This window comes from Epargyreus clarus, unplaced genomic scaffold, assembly GCF_041222505.1.
Source record: "Epargyreus clarus isolate Ecla_fem2 unplaced genomic scaffold, WU_Ecla_fem_2.2 ptg000018l, whole genome shotgun sequence".
Classification (NCBI taxonomy): Eukaryota; Metazoa; Arthropoda; class Insecta; order Lepidoptera; family Hesperiidae; genus Epargyreus; species Epargyreus clarus.
In genome coordinates this window covers 13,627,425-13,653,765 of record NW_027332226.1, presented here as the reverse complement: position 1 = coordinate 13,653,765, position 26,341 = coordinate 13,627,425, and the positions used below count along the sequence as shown (strand labels likewise).

Genomic DNA, 26,341 nt, shown 5'->3' with positions numbered 1-26,341 from the left:
TTTATGTATATGATTATTTCAAACCCCATTCATGACTAGACCAGAAAAGCTTATCTTTACTCAAAAGTATTTATGCTGAGCATTCCCAGGATTAATTCAGTTTTAATAAGTCAAATATTTTATAACTTCCATGGGGTTCTGGCTTACTTAGCCTGTAATGATTACTAACACAACTGGTTCTAGTTACAGCTCTGACAGTGATAAATTATAAAGTTATTTTACCCACAAGTTAAGTTAAGTTACCCACATTTTTCTCCATCTTAATTCTTTAAGAACAGGAAAGTAGATAAATCTTCTATATATTATAATTATAATAATAATTTATATATATAATATAGTTTTCTTTGTTCCAGGCAAGATGTCTGCCATGTGTGTCCTATATAGTAATGTTAGAGTCCTATATAGTAACGTTCATCACACATACCCCTAAGGAATTCCTATTAATTCTAGGGATGCTAGATTTACATTTGAAAATTGATTGGACATGCAGCTTACTTTCTTGGTTGTTTTATGTTTTATAAGAGCATCTAGATATACACACTAGGCATAAAAAACCCAAAGAAGATATCATATTAATGGCTGGTCATTCACATGATATAATATTATTGTTATTAATTTTATATCATTAATGTGTCACATATTACCATGGTGGACATTATTTACCCTTAGCCTAAGCTTCATTATGAAATGATAACAATTTCAGCTTTAGTGTAACTAACATAGACATTATGAAGGCTTAAGTGCAATAGCAATTCTCATATTATGCTTGTCTTTATTCCAGGATTAATGGACTGCTGTGTTATTTGTTGCCCTGATGACTGGTGTATAAATGTATGATGCATGTTTCTATATAAACCCGGTGTTGCTGAAGGAAATGTTTAAGCAACAATATAAATAATATATTATTATTTGATTGCTTTTTGTAATATTGGGAGTACCAGGCTTCTGTTGTATTACACAGGTACTACCAATCTTTAGTAAATTTTTTCATGATGATCAACCTCATATTTTAAGCAGTTATGTACAGTAAAAGTGAAAAAAATATGTGCAGATATTTAATAATTATCCGTATGTTTGTGGACTGAACTTCCAAACCTTTAATTATTACTGTATTTATTCCTATTGAGTCACTGAAAGATAAGTGTAACGAAATTCAAAATGTTAATTTTGTATAAATTCTCACATTTGTACATAAAGTTCACTCTTGACATTCACATATTTGCATTTATGTCACATATGCCACATAAATAAGTAATACTAAACAAGGTTTTTGAATTATTTACAAGTATGGACATTTATTATTTAGCACATTTGTAATGTTATAGTATTACAGGTATTGTTATAGTACCTGGCCTTAGAATAAATCCTAAAGGTATTTGTGTCCAAAGACAACTCCAGACTTCTGGATTGATTATCACTGTAAACCAGTGTATTAAATAGATAATTTAAAAACTTCAATTCAAGTTACATCTATATATAATAGAGTTATATATATTATGTAAGATCAATGACTTTAAGTAGGTACTCTGTACCAGTAGTTAAGTGGTGCATTATAGTTCTGATTGTACTCCTTGATACAAATCTCCTTAGAGTTATACCTTAATAATACGAGTATTTCCTGAAATCCGCAATATCTTGAAATACACCTAATCTGGATGTTAGGATATTCATATACCTAGCCCACAAGATATCAAATCAAACAGCTTTATATAGCTGGTAACTGATTAAATTTTATTATACATAATTTGTATATATGTGAGTAAGAGGTACTACAATATAACCCATGTAATATTGTTTACTTTGAGCCATGTATAGGTACCTGTTATTTGCTTATAAAACAGCTGAAATTGAGTAGGAACTATAGAGTATCCATAACAAATCAATGAACTCTGCTCAATTGTGTTGAGGTATTAACACAGAATGCTACTATCAAAGCTAGGACTTCAGACGCTGGATCCAATATATGGGATACTTATAGTATTCTTTCTTCATGTGACTAAAAATATATTGGACAGATATGTGTCAGTATCAATAAGCCGGAGTCTTGTTTGCTTAATCATTGTCCTCCTGAGGTGGTTCTTTTGAGAGAACATGCCTTCTGTTCTATATCAGGTTAACATGAAACAGTTGTCATGTATATACGCCAGTGTGTATGTGATAATGTGAAGAGCACATCTATTACCATTTGAGATCGAGCATTGGGTTAACTAGTATACAAAAATAATTTTGTCATCAATGTTGTAAGATTTTTATCTTGATGACATATAATCAATTTTAATATCATGTAACACAATTGATTTGTGTGGAACAACCAATCTCAACCAATTTCAAATTGGCAACGGGGTGCTGCATAAAACATTTATGTCACAAATGACTATTTTAGACATTGTTTTCTGATAAGATAGCTAGTCTTCTATCATTTGTAATGCAGCTAAGTGAGTTTCAATGTCTTCAGTATGATTCCGTTACATGAGCTCATGAGTGAATCCTGATAAGATTCTTATATGCACGGGGTTATATTTGTTTTGGGTTAGCGCACCAGCAATGTGATGATTCCTATTTTCTGTTCTCCACCATGTATTACATATATTTTTATCGTGTGTATTGTGGTGGAGCATAAATGACCTATTATGACCTTTATAGGTACCACTAGTTAAAGTGTTATTCTGAGAAGAGCATCAAAATGTACCAGGTTGATTTCCTCAGTTCTCATTGGAATATGTCATTCATCCAGTTGCTTCACACATACCTCCCAATTTTAGAGAACTCTGATGATATTATTGTATTCACTCGTTGTCCCAGTATGTTGACATAATATTTTCCATTTCTGTTAGGACACTGTTTTGTCATATAGTTACAAATATGTTTTGCTATTTGCAATAACTCCATGAATGATTCCTGAAATTATAGCTGGTTCTGAAAATTATTTTGTCAGAGTTGGTATAACAGGGTTGGCATAACCTTGTGTTGTAGCAGCTCTAGCTTGGTGCTTATAAATCATTCATGCTTTATACTGTGTATTGTTAGTGCAATAGCTAGTGATGGAAGCATTCAAGCCATTTGCCACATATAAATGTTAGCGCAGGTATCTCGTACTCAATGGCGAATGAGTGAAAGGTTTAGTGTCAACAAAGTAACACTTGGAGTATCTCGTACTCGACGGTTCTGATGCTTTGTATATTCGACCACTTGCCACATAGAAATGTTAGCGCGAGTATCTCGTACTCAATGGTGAATGAGTGAAACGTTAAGTGTCAACAAAGTAACACTTGGAGTATCTTGTACTCGACGGTTCTGATGCTTTGTATATTCGACCACTTGCCACATAGAAATGTTAGCGCGAGTATCTCGTACTCAATGGCGAATGAGTGAACCGTTTAGTGTCAACAAAGTAAAACTAGGAGTATCTCGTACTCGACGGTTGTGACTCTTTGAATATTCGAACATTTGTCACATATAAATGTTAGGGCCAGCATCTCGTGCTTAATGGTGAACATGGGAACCATTTAGTGTCGACAAAGCGACGCCACGAGTATCTCGTACTCGGGTGGGTGGTACTCGTGGCTCGGGTGCATTTTATATTTGGACCATTAATTGCTAAATTATATGCATAAAAATGCAAGCATCTTACGGTTAATGGCGAATATGAGCACCGTTTGGCGTCTGTAACGTGCAAGAGCGAGATTGGCGTGCGTGAATAGTTTTGAAGTTGTAGATACGACAAAGTTTTTCAAACAATATAGTTTCTTTCTAAGCATATGTTAGTTATTTAGGCATTTTTATAGTTGTGCACACATAACTGTAAAAAATGAATACATTATTTTCTTACATACCTGGTAAGTGATTTGTACATAACCTATGAACCGGTGATCCAATCCGAGGAATTGCTTCGTAAATTCTTGCTACTGCGACCACAACTACGCGGACGTGATTCTTCATTCCTAGTTTCCATTTTTTCACTAGTTTTGCTTCACTATACACGTTTAACAAAACTTTGAAAAAATAATATCACGATGCCTTGGAAGCGCGAAAAAGAAGTGAGGTAGCTGTCAATATAGTGTCACTGTCATACGCAGTGTCAGTGGTCTTAAAACTTTTTTGTTTTTAAAGGCTAAACAATCGCGATGCCGACGAGTGGGAAGAAGGATACTACATTGTAATTCTCAATTATATTTCAGATCACCATGAAATAAAATTATGTCATGTCTTGGTCTTACTGACCTGAATTCTTTGACCTAATTATAACAGTAACGTTTTGGTTAATATTACCAAACTGTTGCCCTTTTCTACATATCCAAATCATTTGAGAATATGCTTCACTTTCTTTTACATCACAACTTTATATTGTGTATATATCGTTTATGTCTAATATTCGTTATTATGATTCATGTCATGAATAAGACAGACTTAACAACCGCATCGCAACATTATTAATTATAACGTTTCAGATAAGTGAACCCACAATGCGTCTCTTATCAGGGGTTAAAAACAATGCGGCATTATCGCACACACCCCGATGCAAGTTCTAACAGCAGACGAGAACGTACGCGCATGAGCGGCGACAATGACGACAATGATATCTGTAGAACACAGTGTGAGTGTGGACTAAGTTCGCTCAGTCCGTACGCCGCAGCCGAATGCGCGGCCGCGCGCCGTCCGCGACAATTTTAAAAAATAACGAAAAAAACAAACGCGTTCGCGCCTTCGCCGTACGCGCGTGAATTGTCAGTGTCAGTTCCAAAATGCGACGTAACGTGAAGATTTTTTTTGTGGCAGCAGTGGCGTGGATATTCCTCCTGTTCTACTACATGCAGCCAGATGCAACACAATCGAAGGTGAGCGAGTATAGGACGGAATGCTGTTATCGAAAATCAGCTGTTAGGTTAGGGACCGCTGCAATCGGACTTCAGTGCGCATGCCCGGTCTTCCCACGCAACGATAAGGTATAACAAAACGATTCCTTGGCCTTTCGGAATTTTGTTAAAATATAAGTGAAAGTGCGTTTGTATTTGTATTTGTAACAAATGCGTTTTCATTCACCTTGACTCCATTCGTGACTAAACACGGAATTGTCCAACGTACAATACAGCTTTTCATTTTATGGTTATGCTACCGAATAATGACTTGTGACTTTTTGAGTGCGTTTAAAACATAATTAGTTGTTTCGGTTCTCATAATTGATTGCCCTAATTACCAAATTAGACATTGGAGTGGTCGTTTTATTTTAAGTTGAAAGGGAAAACCTTAAAATAAAAATGAAATATAGGTATTTTTATTCTAATTAAGATTTCATTAAATTAAACCCATGCCCAGCAACACTAATAAAACAGTAATGATTTGATGATGATGACGATGAAATGATACAATAAATACTTGAATGATAATCTTTAAAATCGTCGGTCCTTTATTTTCAAAATATTACTTACATAATTAATTGAAATAAAGATATTCCTAACTAAGTCAACGCCCAATATAGAAATTTCAAAAAGAGCTTTTAGATTAAATAGGTTTTGAAACCATGATAACTCACAAATTTTCAGCTAATGTATATATATATTTTTTTATAATATAAGAGTAGCAGACGAGCATGCAGTCCACCTGATGGTAAGTGGCTACTGCCGCCCATGGACATCTGTAATCAACCCCAGATAGGATTAGATATTCCTACCTGAGGTCAGCCACAGATGCGCCGCTACCCCTGAGGACTAAGCTGGAACGCCTCGGAAAAGTCTGTCTCCCTTACCACACCCTTCAAACCGGAACACAGCAGCGCTTAACACTGCTGTTATTAGGTAGAAATAGGTGTGGCGGTGGTGCCGCCGGAGTCGAACCACAAAGGGTTCTACCACCTTCAATTTCTACATTAGTTCGACATGCTGTCGATTTGGTTCTACTTTATAATAGCAATGTTAAGCGCTAGTGTGCTTGAAGGATTGATAATCCAGACGCACTTAACACGAAGTGTAACTTAGTCCTGAGAAATACCAACGCGTCTCATTGAGGCTGATTTCAAATAAGACTCCAATTCTATCGAGACTTACAGATATCCTAAGCCGGCTGTTACCACTTACTAAGAGGTGGTTCCAAGCTCATTTGTGTTTTAATTTTATTTAATAAAATCTTGATGTAAAGTACTGACTAGGGACCTCTATTGAAATTTAAAAAAGGTTTACCTTAAGCTAATTTTAATAAAGATGGTATCATCGAGGAATGGACTAGGTAGAATAGATTAAACCTACGCATCAACGTAGCTAATTCTAAATGCTACAATGTTAAGAAATAATAATGGATTGATGATGAGGAGATCATGAAATAATGTTAAAAAAACATGATGATAGAATTTTCAAAAAAGACGACGAATTAGCCTCTTAGGCTTACAAATGTGAATTGTATTCCATTTTCTTTTTATCAATTATGAGTATGATAATTGATAATAGATGGCATTATAATGTGTTAATTATATTTAATCCCCGATTATATATTTATAGGTACCTACACGTATAAATAGTGCATACAGATATGAATCACGGATTCATTGAGGAAAACTGTTTAGGAATATACACAAACAAATTAATGTTTAGGGGAATTTCCTTGGTATATTGTTGTGTTAACAGCAGTTACAATAAATTTAATAATAATCTCTTCCAAAAATATGCGATGTTAGTCTCAGGTCTCAAAAGAATTAGAAGTATTGGCTAACACCACTGATGCATGAAACTCGGATCAAATCGGTTCATCCATTTTCAAGGATAATCCAATCCAATCCAACACTCCAATTTAAACCCTTGACATGTATGAAAACACGTTTTCTTTGTTTGGGAAATTTATTACTAAAAGTTAATTATTATTAGGTCATTGGCATAGGCACCTAATTTTCATAAGAATGTTACAGATACGAGTAATATGACATACATATTCAAATGAACCCCATAACGTCGACCGACCAACAATGGCAAACGTGCTTCACCATACTAAGAACTGGCAGTAATCAATTCATTAATTAACTAAACATACAATAGTCTTTCTGCGCGTTCTGGATTTACCGACCACTGATAATAAGTGAACTGAAGTAGTATTATAAAGAAGCAATGGGATTTTAAAGAGATTCTCTTTCAAGACGATTTAAACGAATTCTAAAATATTTACTTATAATGTTTTGTCTTACGTCCTTTATTTATAATTAGCTTTCAATATTTTGACTACCTGAGATCGAAATTTGACAATTTTTAGTAGCCAAAAAATGTCAAATGTCAATCCTTGGCAGGCGAAGAAATGAATAGTTTGTTTATTAATAATGAAAATAAGAGTGTACTTAAGCACGCGATAAAAAAACTTTGGACGATCAAGAATAAATGGAAATATAAGTCGGCATAGAGCATTCCAAAAAATGTTCACGTATTAGGGAAAGGCGTTATTCTTGGCGTGCCTCTTTTATTAATATTTTAATAATAAAATGGGTATCTATTGTACGAACTTCTGAATAAACGTATTTTAGAAGCTCCTATACGTCTGAGACTAAATACAGACATCAGATTATTCTCTAATTTGCTACATCGTTTAAAATATATTTATGTTAAAAATGAGCTAACTCGGCAAACGTTGTGTTGCCATATAAAAAATAGTATTGTGAACAAACCTTATCACTTAGGGGTATGAAAAATAGATAGTTGCTGATTCTCAGACCTACTTAATATGCATATAAAATTTAGTTACAATCGGTAAAGCTGTTTCGGAGGAGTACAATAACTAACATTGTGAATTTTATATATAAGATAATATTTCGTTACTTGGTTTTTATAAAACTCACATATTGAGAGACTTTCACATATGTTTCATAGTACAAAAAAGAAAAACGTTTAATTCAAAATGCTTTAAAAAATTCTATACAGGTAATACTCAACTATAAGCATGAGTCGGGCTCGGACTTTACATTTCGAGGGTCAGTGTATAAACTACAAAAGAACAAACACGCGAGTTAAAATGTAAATTGCCCAAAACCACTATGCTAGAACAATTTGCATTGGAATCCATTTTAATTACTTTAAACCCCGCTGTCGAAATTGGGTCAAACTCGAAAAATAATGCGATCTGCAAGCGTCATCTTTTAGAGCACATAATTGCCAGATGTGCACAGAATATTTTATGTGTTACATCATAGATATGGTAATGTTATCAAATGTGTACTGTGTAATTACAGCGTTTAATCACAGACATTCCTTGAATTCCTTATGAATGGTTAGGTAGGTTTTATGTACCACTGCTGGGCACGGATCATTGTCTCGGCTATAAAGCCTTCCACGAGGCTTAGACAGTGAAGGAAAATATCGTACTGAAACAGGTACTCCTGAAAATTCCTAGAAAACAGGTTCAAAAGATGTGTGAGGTCTACTAATTCGCACTTGGCCAGCACAGGGAACTATGGCCTAAAATGCCCTAGAGGAGACATGCGCCCAGCTATGGGACACTAAAGGGTTGATAACTCTAAAGCAAACGTACTTATTGAAAAGAGATCTGAATCAGTCAGGACGTCTTCGTTTTAGTCATAAATATGTCCAAGTATAAAATCAAATCATATCAAAAATCCCTTATTCAAACAATATTAGGATAATTATCTCCTGGTAAGTTTATATTAACTTGTAGAAGAAGAATCCACTCTTGTCTATGGTCGGCTAGTTCGCTAAACGTATCGAGTGGCCTTTAACATCTGGATGCAAGTCCATTAAATACATAACAGCCATCACTTAGCCGTATAAATTTTAATTACATACCACAATTAACTTACTTTCCACCGGTATCATACACGAGGCGCCTGTAAGTGAGGCGGAGCTGGTAAGCGGTAGCACTTCATTAACGCCATCCACACAACTTTCATTTTTGTGCCATCGGAATTCAGACCGCAATGGCATATCACACTTGACAGGATCTGACACTTTGCTCTACATAGGATTCGTTTACACTGTGTCCTTTTTTATAAATCTTCGTGATTTTTTGCGTGATTGTGAGTGTTTTTGTCTTACTTGAAGTAAGTCATTAACTCATTACTGATTAAAGAGGAGGCCTTTGGACAATGGTCGACAAGAGGCAGCCCGCAGGCCGCATGTCACCCGCAACTCTCTCCTTGCGGCCCGCGGATCTTCCTTGAACCAATTAGGTTACTTCGAATCATAGAAACAATTTATTCTTGACCGGCTGAATTTTGAACGACCAAGTTCAGAGAGTGCGGTCCGCCATTATCTCATATAGGGGCTGTGTGGCCCAGGTTGCCAAAAAACTGACAGATTGCTGGCTTAGTACATAGTCCATCACTATAGCTCAGTGCGGATCGGCAGACTTCACACTTCTTTTTGAGAAAACTCTTGCATATAGTAAATCAGAGCTGTGTGCCTAATATCAAAACCGTGGATCTGGGGGGGTCTTGGCTCTGGATCACGGTGGTCCATGACAGTCTTAAATTCTTACTAATATGCACAACATGATGTAGTCATAAGAACCGTCAGGTATCGTGCAGGCTTGTTTACTAATCCACCAATCGTGCTACCATTTTCAGCATCACCCATTATGGACGCAGCCTTAATTGATCGAAACACGCAAAAAGTACATTCACTTTTCAACCATCATGAACTTTTGTGATCGCCGGATACGGAACCTCGGCTTAAGCCAATTTGGACCTTTATGGTAACCTTTACTTAAAGATAATAATGCTGAAAGGTCAAAACAAAGAACAGAAGGTTTTGGTTCAATTAAGCTGAAATCGAACGAAAAATGAATGTAACTGAGTAAATGACCCAAAAGCTTGTTTATTCAAAGCTTTCTTTGACGAAACTATGTAGTATATTAATCTCTCCTTTACTACTATATCCGTAGATAAGAATTAATTTAAATATATACATGTCGGAGCAAATACAGCAGTCCTCCTATTATAAAATGAAATGATTAAACACCTGAGGTAAAACTACCTGCATCTTAAGTAGGAAAACAAGTGCACGTGCGCCGGTCCTATAAAAAGGGTAGTACTGGCGACATCGAGACATTACTGCTCGAGCTGTGGAACAGTGCGGACCTCCTTAGGACGTCGTTATGCTGCCCGAAGAATAAACGAAGCTCAACAATTCTCGTGTGGTTTGCTTTCGAAGGTTTCATCGAGTCATTTATCAACATCATAACAATAATTATGACGTCAGCGGTGCTGACGTCACGCCTTTTTACTCTCTTACTTCGTTATACACATTATAACATCGACAACTCTTCAACTATTTTTAACTATTTCTATTTGACTTCCCAAAAAGTCAAAGAGGTTATGAATGGTATCTTTATGGTCACATTACGATCTTACGTAGGCATTAAGATAGATAGAGTATTAATAACGGTATATCAGTACCATCTTAGATAACTATGTAGACAATTTTGATACTGTCGGGACTGCGTTATTGTCGTCACGTCAACTTACACGCATACTGCATATCGTATGAAATTATCAACATATTATATCTATACATTAAGCAGGAATGTACAGGAAGTTATAATAAGCCTGAGTGTAATTACTTTATTTCCGTCATTATTTACCTATTTCCCACTATATTTTTTACACAATTTAAAAAGTCTGTAATAATGTTTCATCACGCTACTCTGTGTAGTATCTACTGTATTTTATTCTAGAATAAATAAATGTTAATGATACGAATCTTCCGTGATTTGAATATTGTCCCCCATTAATATTCAATCTATCAAATATTGCCTGTCAAAGATCGTAGCTTGACGTTGTACTATGATGATCGTAACTTGACTTGTAAATTTCTACTACGCACAAATTGTTAAATGTCGATCTTTGACAGGGAACAATTGGATAGACTTGTTATTAATAACGGACCTAATCGACACCACAGCCACACTACCGGTTCTTTGTTGTAGACAAAAAAGTTATAGTTATAGAAGTATAGGATAGAGTAGTAGTTATAGAAGTTGCGGGCATTTCCTACTTCCAGTACCTTTAGGGATCAGCGCCCTTCCATAAGGAAAATTTTCTTAAGCCGTACCGAAAACTTGTTGTACAAAAACATCCTTCTGTTATGTCTATTCCGGTAAAACTTGAGAGCTATACAAAACGTGTGATACTCTGTCCTTGGCCAAGAAGGAATGATTATAGGTTTACAGCTAAATACTTCATTGTATGTTTTAGACTGAATATAAATTTTATAATTACTTCATGAAATGCAATTAAAATTAAATAGAAAAAAAAAATACTATTACACCTGCTACCGAAAAGTTACGGACAAGTGTTTGTTAAACACGTTGATACTAACTATGCCGTGTGAAGTAACTTCTGTGCAAACATCGATAAGGTAACGTTCACTGCACGATAACAGGGGTTCAACTACACCCATGTGTGACCAGTGCAGCGCTATACGAGGGAAAGAGACGGATAGCTCGGCTGAATTCCGCCTCAAGTTGAGGTGCGATCAATATGGAGTAAGGGATGTTTGCGTAGGGTAAGTACGAAGCTAGAAATAGCTGATTGAGAATTATTTTGTATTTTTGTTGTAGTGCTTCTCACTTTCTTTTGTCTTAAAGATATGAATGATAAGTTTAAACTATATCTGACTAGTAACAAAATTTGTAATTTAATGTAAGAATTGTTACAAGTTACGTATAATCTGAGTACGAAATATTTAATAAGTTAAAAGTGCAAAAATGCAGTTTAATCTTTGTAACTATCAGTGTTTACCGCTGATTGCTTTTATTAAACCGTGTCAAACGTGTAATGCAGGCTATTAAAAAAACCTATGGTTGTATAGTTAAGGCGGGTAATAGACGAGCGACAGTAAGCTAGTACACAAGGAATAATCCGCACTGGCGATCATCAGCAATCGCTAAATGTGGTTAGGAGTCGCTAACGGCAGGTGATGATAGTCGTCGGCAGTCAGCAGCAGTCGTAGGTTCGGACTGTCGCTCGTATGTACGAGCCCTTAATTGTAAGTTAGTATATTCGAACTGCCAAAAAAGACAGTTGTTCAACCGCGATGATATAAATCTAGCAAAATTTATATTATACAGTAGCAGACGAGCATGCAGTCCACCTGATGATAAGTGGCTACTGTCGCTTGTGGACATCTGTAATCAACCCCAGATAAGTTTCGGTTTCCTACCAAAGGTATACGCGGCTACCCATGAGGACTAAGCTGGAATGTCTCGGAAAACTTTTTTCTCTTGCCATACTCAAACAAGAACACACCAGCGCTTAACACAGCTATTATTAAGCAGAAACAGGTGTGGCGATAGTGCTGACTAACCACAAAGAGTTCTACCTTTAAAATGCATGTTTATGTCGACGCTACAGAATAATGTAAATAATTCCTGTAAGAGCTTGCTACATATTTAAGCCGCCCAACCACGTCTTCCGGCCAAACGGGTCTGCCAGGACCATAAATGTATTATTTCTGAACAGGAAGCCCCAACCCCAAATCGCTAGATCATAAACGAGACTTAGTATTTACCTTATATTATTCACATAAAGATAACAATATGCATTATAGGAATTAAATTTATTTAGAATTATAATTTTAGAAACATTTATTCGTAAAATAATGTTACGTTTTCGTAGAGATATTAAGATTGAAGTAACAATTAAAACCCAGTCCATCTGATGTTGTTGGTCAATTTCATATGATTCAACATAGGATATGAATCCTACCAGATATTCTCAAATTCGTTATTAACCTGAAGACAAATTCACAACAAATTTGTTTCGTTGACGCAATAAATAAAGGTGCCATGATAGGTGGTGATGTAATCAGGTTAATGATATTAATGATATGTTCATCGATAATTTGGATCTGATCGAAGCATTCCACCTTAGTCCTCAGGAGTAGCAACGCATCTGTGGTCTTCTTCAGGCGAAGTTCTATCTTATCTGTGGTTGATAATGGACGTCTTTGCGTAGCGGTAGTCATTTACCATCAGGCGGACTACATTTTGTTGACTTGGCTGATCAGGTGGACAGCCTGATGGTATACTAGTGATGTCATGGTCATAAATCCCAATACCCAACGTTACATAAACATTGGTATTAGATCTATCAGAGAATTTGAATACAGGAGTGCCACGAATAATAATAAGCCAACAAACGTGTCTGGAATCCAGTGCCATATAAGTCTAAGTAGGTAATCGTATATTAATTGTGTCTAGAAGTGGATTTATGGATGACCGAAAAGGTTTAACTTCAGATAAATGTCTCGAATGTTTGTTAGCCTTTATGTAGAGTCAAGGCTTTGGTAAAGCCAATTGTATAAACATATTATATTGAAAAGGTTTTAAGGTAAACAATGACTACATATTTGTAGAGCCAAAGTATTGTAAGTGACAAGGCATCCGGAAATACATAAAGCTTAGACAAAGGTTGTAAAGTTTGCTTGACATTGGTAGATGAACAAAAGTTGTGACAAATCTGGGAAGAAATATATATTCGCAGTAGAATAAAACAATCTGATGATAACTAAACTACTTGTAAGTACCTCCGCAGGCCTATAAAATAAATATATTTTGCTATATCGATATATAGTGGAATAGAAGAATCTGATGATAATAATTTTGAAGGTAATATAACCGCTTCTGATTTGATTGTGGTAACATCGCTGCCACAAGTTTTACTGTCTGCGTTAAACACCGTTGTGTTATAGTTTGTGGTAAGACCGAAACACTTATACAAGGCTTTAAAGCTAAACATAGGAGTTTAAACTCCTTAGATTTAAATCTAGCCTAACAAAGCATCTGGAGATGACCTCAGGTGGGTCAATCAGCGACTATTAACCATCACGCTGTCTGCCGGCTGCTTTACTTTATTTTCTTTATTAAAATAGTTGTACATAATACGATTTGCCCCGATTACTGTATATGTTTCATTTGCCGTATAGCAAGCAGTCAATCTGATGGTGAGTGGCTACTGACGCCCATGGACATCTATAAACGCCAGATAGGATTAGATATCACTACGTAAGATGGGCCACAGATGCGTCGCTACCCCCTTACCACACCCTTCAGAACACAGCAGCGATTATGATTAACAGCGCTGTTATGATCCAGAAATAGTTGTGAGAGTGGTGCCGCCGGTTCGTTGTTTATGTCGTTTAGACATCCTGGACCACTCACCCACTTTCCCCAAAGTTTAATATCCACATACAAATTCACCTCTAAAATTTTGATCCGCTCACTCAAACCGAGGACCGTGACTTGAATATAAGTCGAGTGTAAGCCGACAAGTGCTTTCTCGATCGTGCTAGGAATACTCGTGATAAGAGATGCGCTGAGTACTCGTTTATTCGAGTAACACTCGGTACTCAGCATATTCGGTGTTTTTTCCAGTCATACTCGGCCGAGAAGACATGTTCAACAGACTAGTATCGTATATAAATATAGGAAAACTACATTGAAAGCACTCAAATTTTAAAATATAGCAATAATTAATCGTGTAAGTCATATTTTTTTTTTCTGCCTTACGGTAATCTACGCGATATTACCAAACCAAGTTGTTCAACCGACTACTCGGTTTAATAAAAGTAAAATCGAATAGTACTCGATATTCGGTTACTTAGTAACTCTAGACGGTCCATCATTAGTAGTAACTAATCCAGTAGACACTGTTTAAACTAAAATAACACAGATTACTTGATATATGGGACAAATTCCTTTGCAATCCAATCTGGAATGTAATAGTGATCAGTGCATGTCCTTCGTTATGCACTATTTGGTATTAACTTTGTACACGAGTGGTAATAATCTAGTATTTACTCAGCTTCACAATCGAGGGATCTAGGTTCAAATCTTTCTCTGATATCTGATCTTTGTCATGTGCTTATTTTCATATATTTATCATATCATTTAAATCATCTAACGCCCGAGATTTCCTTGAAAAAAGTGATGTAGATGTGATAAAAAAACACTTTTTCATATTATAAATAAATATGTAAAGGTGCATATATAAATAAATTTGATTTGTATTTGTCTGTGTTTATCTTGTCTTCATAGAAAAAAGCTCTTAATACATTTAAATGCATGTTTCATGAATATAAACCAAACTATGAAAAGAACCATTGCCAAAATATGAAGATGCCAAAATGTAAAAAACTGTTTTTAATTTTTTTCTCTGTAAAGTCTTAACATAAAATATCGTTTTAGAAATACTTATCATCTGTAACAAATTATTCAATCTGTAAGAAAAGTAATGAACTTTTTTCTTACAGCGAATATTTAACTGAAATTGGATATTTGCAATAATACGTTTATTATAACTTCAAATGTATGATAATTACATTCACACTAAAATCCACCATTTAACAGAATGACCGAATGAATTGGTCATTACAACGCCAGTTTAATGAATGCAATTACCTCATCATTAAAGCAACCACTTCATTAAATTTGCATCAATTGCAGCTATGATGTGTGGATATGATGAATGGTATACGACTCTATAATTACACAATGAATGGTAGATCGTACAGCAGAATGGCTGTATTTTTCCTGTAAGTTACAAATAAGCAGACCATTTGGCGTTAAGTGCTCATCAACGCCTCAAATATTAACATTGAAAGAAAATGGATAACAGAGTTGTAATACTAAGTTGAAATACAGTCAGCTTCAGTAGTAGATGAGTGTATAGGTATTTTTGAAACCTTAATCTGTTTATCTACTTTTTGAGCTGACTGTACTCATCTTAATCTCCTTTTATATACTCTTCAAACTCTTGCTCCTCATGTTTCAACATTTATTTCTAGTTTGAGGGATAACTAAAATGTTGATTTTTTAACTCTAATTTGAAGGATAATAACGGCAGACTTACTAATGTTCCAACTTAGTCCATTACTGTATAAAAAAGTTTAGCCCGCAACCTCTATAATTACAACTACAAAATATTTCTCTTTTTGTTTAGAAATCGTTAAGATAGTCCATAAGTTACTTAACAATTTACTATAATTAGGAATCCTTTGCCTAATTCGTAAGAGGGATGCTCTAAACAAAGCTAAATTAATTCACATTAACCGCTTAACCAATCGACACCACTCTAGAATACTAATGACGAATTGATCAACTCTGTGCATAGGGTTGGTACATCATAAAATTTAGATTTTTTATTTTATTAAAATAATTGAAATGATTTTGGATAAAAATATGTTGGAAACACTTGATGGGACTTTTCAAATATAATTTTATTGCAATTATTTTAAATAATACATATGTCTTCATCATCAACCCATTACTGTCCCACTGTTAAGCACGGGTCTCCTCTCAGAATGTGAAGGCAATGGTTCACCGCGCTGGTCAAGTGCGTAATGGTAGAATTCATAAACATTTGAAAACTTTTTTTTAAGATTTCTCAGGTAGGTATGCAGATTTTCTCACGATGTTTTCCTTTGCGGTTTAAGCAAGTGATAATTAATATCTCATACGCACATAACCTTTAAAAATCAGAGGTGCGTGCCTGGGATTTGAACCTCGGACCCCTCGATCAAGAGTCGAGTTTCTTAACCACTAGGCTATCACTGCTTTGGAAATGTTAAATACGCCAAAAAACATATTTTTCTAAGATTTTTATAAGAATCTTTAACACATTGGCAAGAACATTAACATCCGTATTAGGAACGACGGGCAACCCTAGTAATGACCGAATGCGATTAATTCGTACAACACTGGCAACACCACGCTGGAATTTGTGAAACTCTAGTTGAATACAAAATTACTACAAACTTACACATAAACAAACATTATATCTATTTCTAGTATTGTTCTACCTCTAGTATTAAACAAGCATAAATCCGACGAAAGGAAAACGTGTATAACATTTTTTATCCGTATTTGTAAAGCCCTTTTGATGCAATTAATAATGATGAGCTAAATAAATATACATTTTCTATCAGTTTTTAACGAATTTTCAATAGTTAAAATTGCATGAAAAAATGTATAAATTCTGAAATAAATAACAATTAGACTTGCATTGCACTTACATTGTTAAAATGCAACGTTGATTATAAAATGGAACATTACGACCATTGATCGAAGCCTGTACATTATTCTAATCTAATATCGTCACCGGAAAGTAAACAGACCGCGAAAAACTAAAAAGAAAGATAAGTTTCTGATGTAACCGAGGCTTGAATAATCGATGAACCGCTACGAGATTCATCAGGTTACTAACCGGAACCAATTTTGCCATTATTCTTATTGTACTTCGTTTTGGAGTTCCGTACGCTAAATAAACAAAAGAAGAACCCTTATAGGATCACTGGTGTAGACATATTTTCCTACACATTGCATACCGTTTATAGGATGGGTTCATTCCCAATGGTTCACCTGAGTAGGTCAACCGTTGAGCTTGTGGCACTTTTTGTAGATAAAATCAATATACGGAATCCTCTCTAACTCGCGCTTGTCCAGTTTTTTTAACTTATGCTTTAGACGCAATAGGGGAAAGGGCATGTACGCATGACGTCACACATAAACGCTGTACATTTTAAAACGATTGTGTAGGGTAATGTTTTTAAGAGGGTTTTCACCTACAGGCAAAACGGCTTGACGTATTTTAACATATGAGGTGTTGCATTCGTTTAAATTGTAGGAGTGATAGCGAATTCGGAGAGCGAAATTGACGAGCGGAGAGCGCTTTTAGCTACTGAAAAGGAAGTTTGGTCGACTATCGACCTTCGTTAAGCGGTGGTTGACCGTTGACAGTAAATATCTAGTCGTTTAGTGTCTGAGTTCGATCGACAATTGACTTTTTTTTTATAATATAAGAGTAGCAGACGAGCATACAGTCCACCTGATGGTAAGTGGCTACTGCCGCCCATGAACATCTGTAATCAACCCCAGATAGGATTAGAAATTCCTACCTGAGGTCGGCCACAGATGCGCCGTTACCCCTGAGGACTAAGCTGGAACGCCTCGGAAAAGTCTGTCTTCCTTACCACACCCTTCAAACCGGAACACAGCAGCGCCATACACTGCTGTTATTAGGCAGAAATAGATGTGGCGGTGGTGCCGCCGGAGTCGAACCACAAAAGGTTCAATATGACTGCGAACTCAGGCGACAAACAACTGGGTATTTTAACCGACTAGTTCATTCGTTGGTATGCGCTTTCGGCCTTCTTTTAGTGCCTAAGTTCGGCTGACTTTCGACTGTGAACTTAGGCGTCAAACATTTAGGTATTTACACCGATTCGTTCATACGTTGGTAGCTCCTTCAGCGAGCAAGCGAATTTTCCTGACAACGTTGTAAACGAGCCCTATGGGTGAGCTGTATAGATCACGCAACACCAAGGCTTTGACCGACTAAAACCTTTACTGTCGCAATGCGTCAGCGATTCCTTTTAAGGTCGAAGGGATGATATTGATTTCGTATTGATATTTGCTGTCTTTTTCACGAAAATTTCTTTTAAATTTTTCGTTGGTTGGTTTAAGTATTTTTTAAGGAAAAAGTGATTCATAGGTTATGACAGGATACTTTTCACACTGAAAATGTACCAAAATATAATTTTATTAATTTATTGATCCTTGTAGCGGTTGCCGATCTGGAACGCAAAAGGTTTCAGATTCGATCCCCAGCCTGGCAAACATCTGAATTCATCATCATAATCATCATCATCGACCCATTATTGTCCCACTGCTAGGCACGGGTCTCCTCTCAGAATGAGAAGGATGACATCTAAATTACAAATTGAAAATTCTATTCTGGGTCTGGGTATTTGTGTACTAGTCTTTGTATGTGTTAGTGTGGAAATCTTATTAATTCTTATAAAAGTTATGACCTAGATAAAACTCAAAACAATCTGTAGAGCCAAGTCAAAAGAAAAATAAGTATTAGTATAATTTAAATATACAAAAAATATTATTGAGTAAATGCTATAAATTATTCCAACATGAGTAATACTTTCTTTGTGTTACTCTGCAAACTTATAATTACGTAGGTAGGTAAATGTCACTGTGTACTCAGCATGATATAATCGATTATGGTGAGTAAATAAGTGAGACAAGTACCTCTTAAGTAGATTCAATGACAGTTGTTTGGTTTAAAGTGCTTTTCCACTCACCGATTAAATCAATTGTTAATTAAAAGGGCTAATATACGAGAGATATGGAGTGTATTAGCCGAGTTTCTTAACTGAGTGCGGTCAGAAATTGTGTAATATAAAAGTAGCAGACGAGCGTGCTTCAATTAGCCACTATTATCCACTTGATAATAGTGGCTAATTGTAATCAACCCTGGATAATATTAGATTCCCACCCTAAGGACTTCCCACCCTGAGGACTAAGCTGGAATGCCTCGGTATAACTCCCTTACCACACCTTTCAAATCAGAACACAGCAGCGTTTGACAGAAATAAGTGTGGCAGTGGTGCCCCCGACACGAAGCACAGGGTATTCTACTACGTTCAAAAAAGTTGTGGGGCTTTTGGGTGTTTTTAATGAACTCATCTAATTCGCTACATTAAATCAAATTGAATTAAAAAAAATAATTTAAATGTACCAACTCCTCAATAGCTACATACAGATTAACCTTGTTTAATTCCTCCGTTTGCTTAGTTGGTGGTACCCGTAAACGTATTTTAACAAGTGTTCATATATTTAATGGTTGAATGAGCTAATTAGGTACATATTAAAAGCTTTTGTATAAATTATTTATTGGTTATCTTTGGCAGATATTAACGTATATGTACTACTCACTTACTACCTACTAAGTGATATTATTGAAACAACAATAAAAGCATATTATTGAAGTTATTTTTTTAGCGCATTAGACTATTTTGGTAAGGGAAAATCTTATGGCTTTATTTATTTATTTATCATTGGGTTACACCAACAAAGTGAACACTTATACATTGTTTAGACATATCACTTTGAACTTAAATCTAAGTGTCACCTCAATTACAGATGTAAACTACATTCTGATAACTACGTACTAAATAAAATGATTGACAATTAAAAAACAATATAGAATACGATAGGAACAATAATAATAAAATTAGGAATTAAAACAATAACATTAATTAACTCTAAGATTTAAAATTCAAATTTCATGTCCAAATTACTCAAATTATTATAATAGTAGTAATAAGAATAAAATATTATGTGTAAAAGTTAAGTTGTTTCAATTATAAAAATATATCTGTATTAAAATTTAAATAATAATTTAAAATAATACCTAAATACTTCATAATATATACTAATTCATAATTCATACAATTTACAAAACAGAAAAAATATAATCAAGGTAACTTAAAACTGCACTATGATAATAATTTGCTAATTAAATTGTCTCAGAAATTAACCTTTTAAATTGTGTTAAAGGGTTTGAAAAGATATCCACCGAGCTAGGTTTCAGTCCAGTTTCATTCTGGTCGCATGTCTTATCTCTGACAATGATTGTATTGTGTATCCTGTTGTAGGTTATTAACATTCTATTCGTCAGCAATAAGTAAAAGTACATTACATCATCATCAATCCATTACTGTCCCACTGCTGGATACGGGTCAGAATGAGAAGGATTAGACCATAGTCCGCCGCGCTGGCCAAGTTTGAAATTTCCTTTTAAAGATTTCTCAGGTATGCAGGTTTCCTCACGATGTTTTCCTTCACCGTTTAAGCAAAAGATAATTCATTTCTAATTCGAATAGGTACATAACTTTGAAAATCAGAGGCCTGGGATTTGAACCTCGGACCCCTCGATTGAGAGGCCGAGTTTCTTAACTGTATTAAAAATTACAATTAGTTAGAAAAATTAAAAAGACTAATTCAAGTCTCCATTTCGGCAGTCCTCATAATTATTTTGAATTAGTTACAGATTGCATTACAAATCAATACATTAGAACTACACGTGCTACTAATTTTTTTAATAAATCGGATTGATTTTCCGAGACCGAATTGTTCTCATATTAGTTGCATTTGTGAATTTACGTGTATATGTACACGGTAGGACTACCATGAGTTTACAAAAGTATTACTCGCTAGCGACTGCGTAAAATAAATGTATGAAAAATTGTACAGCGCCTCTGGTGGTTACTCGTAGAACTAAAATCCGTAGTGACGTAACTCGATACGTAAAAAACCTATCGAAATCAAATCGCTAGCGAATGTCATTATGATCTATTGCCATACAAATTCGGTCCCATGAGTCATTAATTTGACAGACGTTGTCAAGAAATACCGTAACGATAGTAGTTATGTTATTCACTAGCAAAATGACAATAGTTTTCTATTTACCATTTCTATAGTGGCGTTTCTATGCCAACTCATGGTAATGCTACGTATTACGTGTGTTCTGAAAGTGGTAGACGCCTGGGATTTGAATAGAATAATATAGGAGTAGCAGACGAGCATGCTGTCCACCTGATGGTAAGTGGCTACTGCTGCCCATGGACATCTGTAATCAACCCCAGATAGGATTAAATATTCCTACCTGAGGTCGGCCACAGACGCGCCGCTACCCCTGAGGACTAAGCTAGAACGCCTCTGAATAGTCTGTCTCCCTTTCCACACCCTTCAAAACGGAACACAGCAGCGCCTAACACTGTTGTTATTAGATAGAAATAGGGGTGGCGGTGGTGCCGCCGGAGTCGAGCCACAAAGGGTTCTACCACCTTCAATCTGTGATCGACTTCTACCCATGCCCAAGGGCAATGACCTCTTACCATCAAAACTGTAAGCACGTTCGCTACCCCAATCTTATAGAAAAACGTCAAACTCTTTTAGACTGAAGTATGTTAAAATTCTAGTAGTTTCCATCCACTCACTTAAATGTCAAAGTTGAGTCATTACGTCCGAAGTTTTACGACTTGACTAGGTCACGGTAAGGAACTAGTTGTCGCTCTTGAATTTAATCTCGAACCATACTGTTAATACTTGTTATATGTAGAGATTGTAGAGGTTGTAAAGTTAGTTTAACTGTTAAAAGGTAGAAACCTTTTGCGAATGCGGCGCATCTATTCTTGCTTTGTAACTAGCTTGCTTGTTGGCACTGGTGTTGTATTATGGACCAATTTCGGACCTACCCGAAAGTAAATTTGACATCATTAACTAATGGCAAAATTGGTAATTTCTTATTTTCGAACATACTTAAATTCATGCAGAATTTATTTAAGGTTTAATAACAAACAGTTAAATTCATTTAAAAAAACGTTAATTAACGTTAACGTCAGAAATAATAAATTTAAGGTCCACCTTTCCCAAGTAATGGTTCTGAAGTCCACCTTTGATAAAGTTACAATTCTATTTAGGGTCAACGATGAATATTTATGAGCTCACTCGTTTAATACTATAATGTACGATTGGCATATTTTTGAAATAAAAAATACGGTCTTCCTACCGCATATACCTGAATCCATGGTTGTAAAAATTATGTGAAATAATCGCATGAAAATGAAACTTAGTTGTCATTATAGTTACTCACTCTCATATATGACATACATTTATGCAGCACACAGCTAAAACACTTACGAAATAACGAGCAAATTATTCTAAGTGTTTTAAGAAAGTGAATGAAGTTATGAATACTCGAGCGATTCGGATGAATTTTGGTTCTGGTCGAGTGGTCAAGACGTAATAAACTGCGTTCAATGACCATAATGGAACTTTTTATGAAAATGAGCAACGTGACGTTATTGGTCCATGGGTCATCAACTTATTGTTAAGGGTTCAACTTCAGGGTCTCACGTTGCACTAAAGAAAGAGTGTTACGATATTACTGTGTCCTATATAAAGGACGATTTGTAGCACGAAGATTTTTACTTAGTTTTAGGGCTACACCAACCTCCGTCGTTCATTTACATCTCAGACATAGAACGTGTTAGACGCATATCGTAGCAGACAAAAAATATTATTGTATATAATGTGTATTGACATAAATAACTATTTGTATATTTTTAACGAGGGGAAACCTTTAAAAGCTACCCGATGCCGTGGTAAATAAGAAAAGGAGTTCGCTTACCGTATCCTTCAAACCAGATCAACCAACAGCACTAAATACTGCTGTTATAAGACAGAAGTAGGTACGACGATGGTGAATCCGGAATCAAGCCACAAAGGATTTGCACACCACAACAGGGTTCTATAACCTTCGGATACAGGTTAGGAACAAATCCTTTCCTCCACAAATAATTAAATGGGTAAAATGTCCAAATGTCCAAGGATTCCTCAGTTGTGGGGAGACACGTACCAATCAATAGGACATAAATTTGTTACAGCCATAATCCATTAAATGCATCTTCGTTAAGAAAGTTAATGTTTAGTAATTCTAGGAAATTTCTAGCTACTAAATCGCTTTCCCTGGGGCTGGTTGCCAACTGTGATTCTCTAGTGTCGGTGATATCTAGATTATTTAGCGCTTACAAAGTAGAAAGAAGTTGTGATAAACATTCTCACTACTTAGTATATTTAGTTTATGAAAAAATCACTCGCTCTCACGACTCACGAACATGCATTGCGAGATTGTTATCATCTTCAGTACCCTTACTAGGAGTTTTTACGTTTCGGCAAATATGACTGTTTTGAAATTTGTTTACGTATTTGCCCATACAAATTCCAATCAGCGCCCCTAGCGGATTGTATCAGAACTAGGAAATCTTATGGGCAAATACGTAAACAAATACCAAAAAAGACATATTTGTCGAAACGTAAAAACTCCTGGTAAGGGTACTGTACCCACAGTAAACTACATATTATCATCATCATCATCAACAACCCATTACTGTCCCACTGCTGGGCACGGGTCTCCTCTCATAATGAGAAGGACTACATATTATACTAGGTAATTATATTATATATAAAATTCTTGTGTCACATTGTTAGTTACCGTACTCCTACGAAACGGCTTTACCGATTATCACCAAATTTTATATGCATATTCAGTAGGTCTGAGAATCGGCTACTATCTATTTTTCATACCCCTAAGTGATTAGAGTTGTTCACACTTAATTTTTTTTATTTATATGGCAACACAACGTTTGCCGAGTCAGCTAGTATGTATAAATAAAGATCACTCGCTCTCACGACTCACGAACATACATTTCGGGATGGTTATCATCTACACTACCTTCAGTAAACTACATATTATACTAAGTTATTGTTAGGTATATAAACGAAACAAAGCAACTTATGTCTATGTACCTTAAACTATAGCTTATGTCACTCGCACAATTTAGACAAACCCAACAACACTTCAGAACATTTTACATATGTAGGTATATTAAAAAGCGTTAGCTGTTACAAATTAAAAAGCGTTAGTCTGGGTTACAAAAAAAGTTTATTAAATAATTGGACGTACATAAATACTCGAAAATCCACAACAAATAACATTACCCCTTTTCTTATCCTGAACAAAACAAATATTGCTAAATAATTGTTCTTAGATTTAACGTTTATGCCTTCGCACTTAGCTGATTTCAAAATGAATTACAGCTATAAGTTAAGGTTATACGAGTTTCAACAATTTCACTTAGGCCGAAAGTGAAACTATGGGAAAACTGTGCTCAAACCGTGACGTTTTACCCCCGTTAATTTGACTTTCGATTGCATTACAAGTAACCGTACCGATTAATCGATAGAATCGAACCATTAATCGATTTTGCATAAATAATCTTATGTCGGAACAAAATATTAATACTATTTAAAGAAGATTTAACATCAGTGATTGCATCGATACTCCATCTACCGTGAAGGTGGTAGAACCCTTCGTGGTTCGACTTCGGCGGCACCACCGCCTCACCTATATCTACCTAATAACAGCAGTGTTAGGCGCTGCTGTGTTCCGGTTTGAAGGGTGTGGTAAGGGAGACAGACTTTTCCGAGGCGTTCCAGCTTAGTCCTCAGGGGTAGCGGCGCATCTGTGGCCGACCTCAGGTAGGAATATCTAATCTAATCCTATCTGGGGTTGATTACAGATGTCCATGGGCGGCAGTAGCCACTTACCATCAGGTAGACTGCATGCTCATCTGCTACTCTTATATTATAAAAAAAAAACTTATTTTGCTAACTTAGATGACTTGCTGCATTCGGTCGCGGCATCGAAAATGCTGCATCGCGTTTTTCACATTATTTTACTGTATAGATCGTCTTAAATTAGCTCAAACGTGTATGTTGTGCAGCATTTAACCGCTGCGTCTAACTTCAGAAACGTAACTAATCCGTCGATCGTTAAAATAGCTAGTCTGTTAAAAGTCTAAAAAGATTTCCCAACCACAACAAATACATAAAATCTATTGTGATGAAGTAAGACACTAAAATCTAAGAAATCAATAAACTTTAATAGGTTAATGAATTAATGTAGTATATGACTTACGAAAACACCAATATACTTTAATGATACTCAATGATACCCTCAAGTTATGTGAAATATGAAGTATCGTAATAATAAATTTCAGAATTCAATTTCAAAACTGAAAAGTGAGAGAAGTCTGGGCGAATTGTGCAATAACCTTAGACATTCGTGGTCACGTACTGCTTAGCGGAGTTTTATACGTAACGACATGGTACACGACACACGACACGACAAAATCATCGTCTACTAAACTATTTATGATTTTAAAAAAGCTTGCGATTTTTTACGTACTAAAATAAATTAAAGGTTGCTTTCTAGTCTCACATATTCCATTCACACATACAAAGTCGAATACAAAATATACCCAGACCCACAACGAAAAAATAAATGATCATTCAGATATTTGTTTGACCGGGAATCGAACCCAAAACTAGCGTGGCAGACCAGTATGCTAACCGCTCCATTGCCGTGATCTTAAAAACACAACCAAAAATTATACTTATCGTGACCGTCGTACATGTCGTGACGTAGTTACATGATCGTAAGGATTAATGGGTCACTTTATTAAATAATAATATTTAAGTGCCTTCAAAATTACGGCTACAGTGAAAGGAAGGTCTCTAACAAAAATAGAATGTAAGCAAACACTCAGAATCTTCCAGACTTGTGAATGATGTACAGAGAACAAAAAAGAACAAAACAAAGATATATAAAATGAGTAGGCCTTAGGTAGGTATAGCAGAACTACTACAGGCTTTATTAATAATCAATCTATTGAATGTTTTGCCTACAAAAGATAGATTTTTTTTCAATTTCTGCATACAAGAATTGTCTAATTTCGATATTTGGCAAATGTTAGCCAACAACGTCCATATGCTATAATCCGTCCGTTTTAAGAATGTATCCATTTACCGTATAAAAGAGTCGTATCAAATGCGCTTTTACAATGAACCGACTATTGTAATAATTTGACAATGGATACTTAAAGTTCTAGTTACTTAATGTTAGTTCGAAATACAATAACGCAAGTATATAAATATCCACACG

General features: G+C 35.5%; 1 protein-coding gene across 1 annotated transcript in view; it reads left to right on the top strand.

The window, feature by feature from the left end:
- Positions 1 to 4,608: 4,608 nt before the first annotated feature.
- Positions 4,609 to 26,341, top strand: part of LOC140749840 (polypeptide N-acetylgalactosaminyltransferase 2) — a 104,750-nt gene continuing 83,017 nt past the window's right edge. The window contains exon 1 of the mRNA XM_073083053.1: positions 4,609 to 4,835. Coding sequence (XP_072939154.1) covers positions 4,743 to 4,835 — 93 coding nt within the window. The 5' untranslated portion in view covers positions 4,609 to 4,742. The remainder of the gene's footprint in view (positions 4,836 to 26,341) is intronic.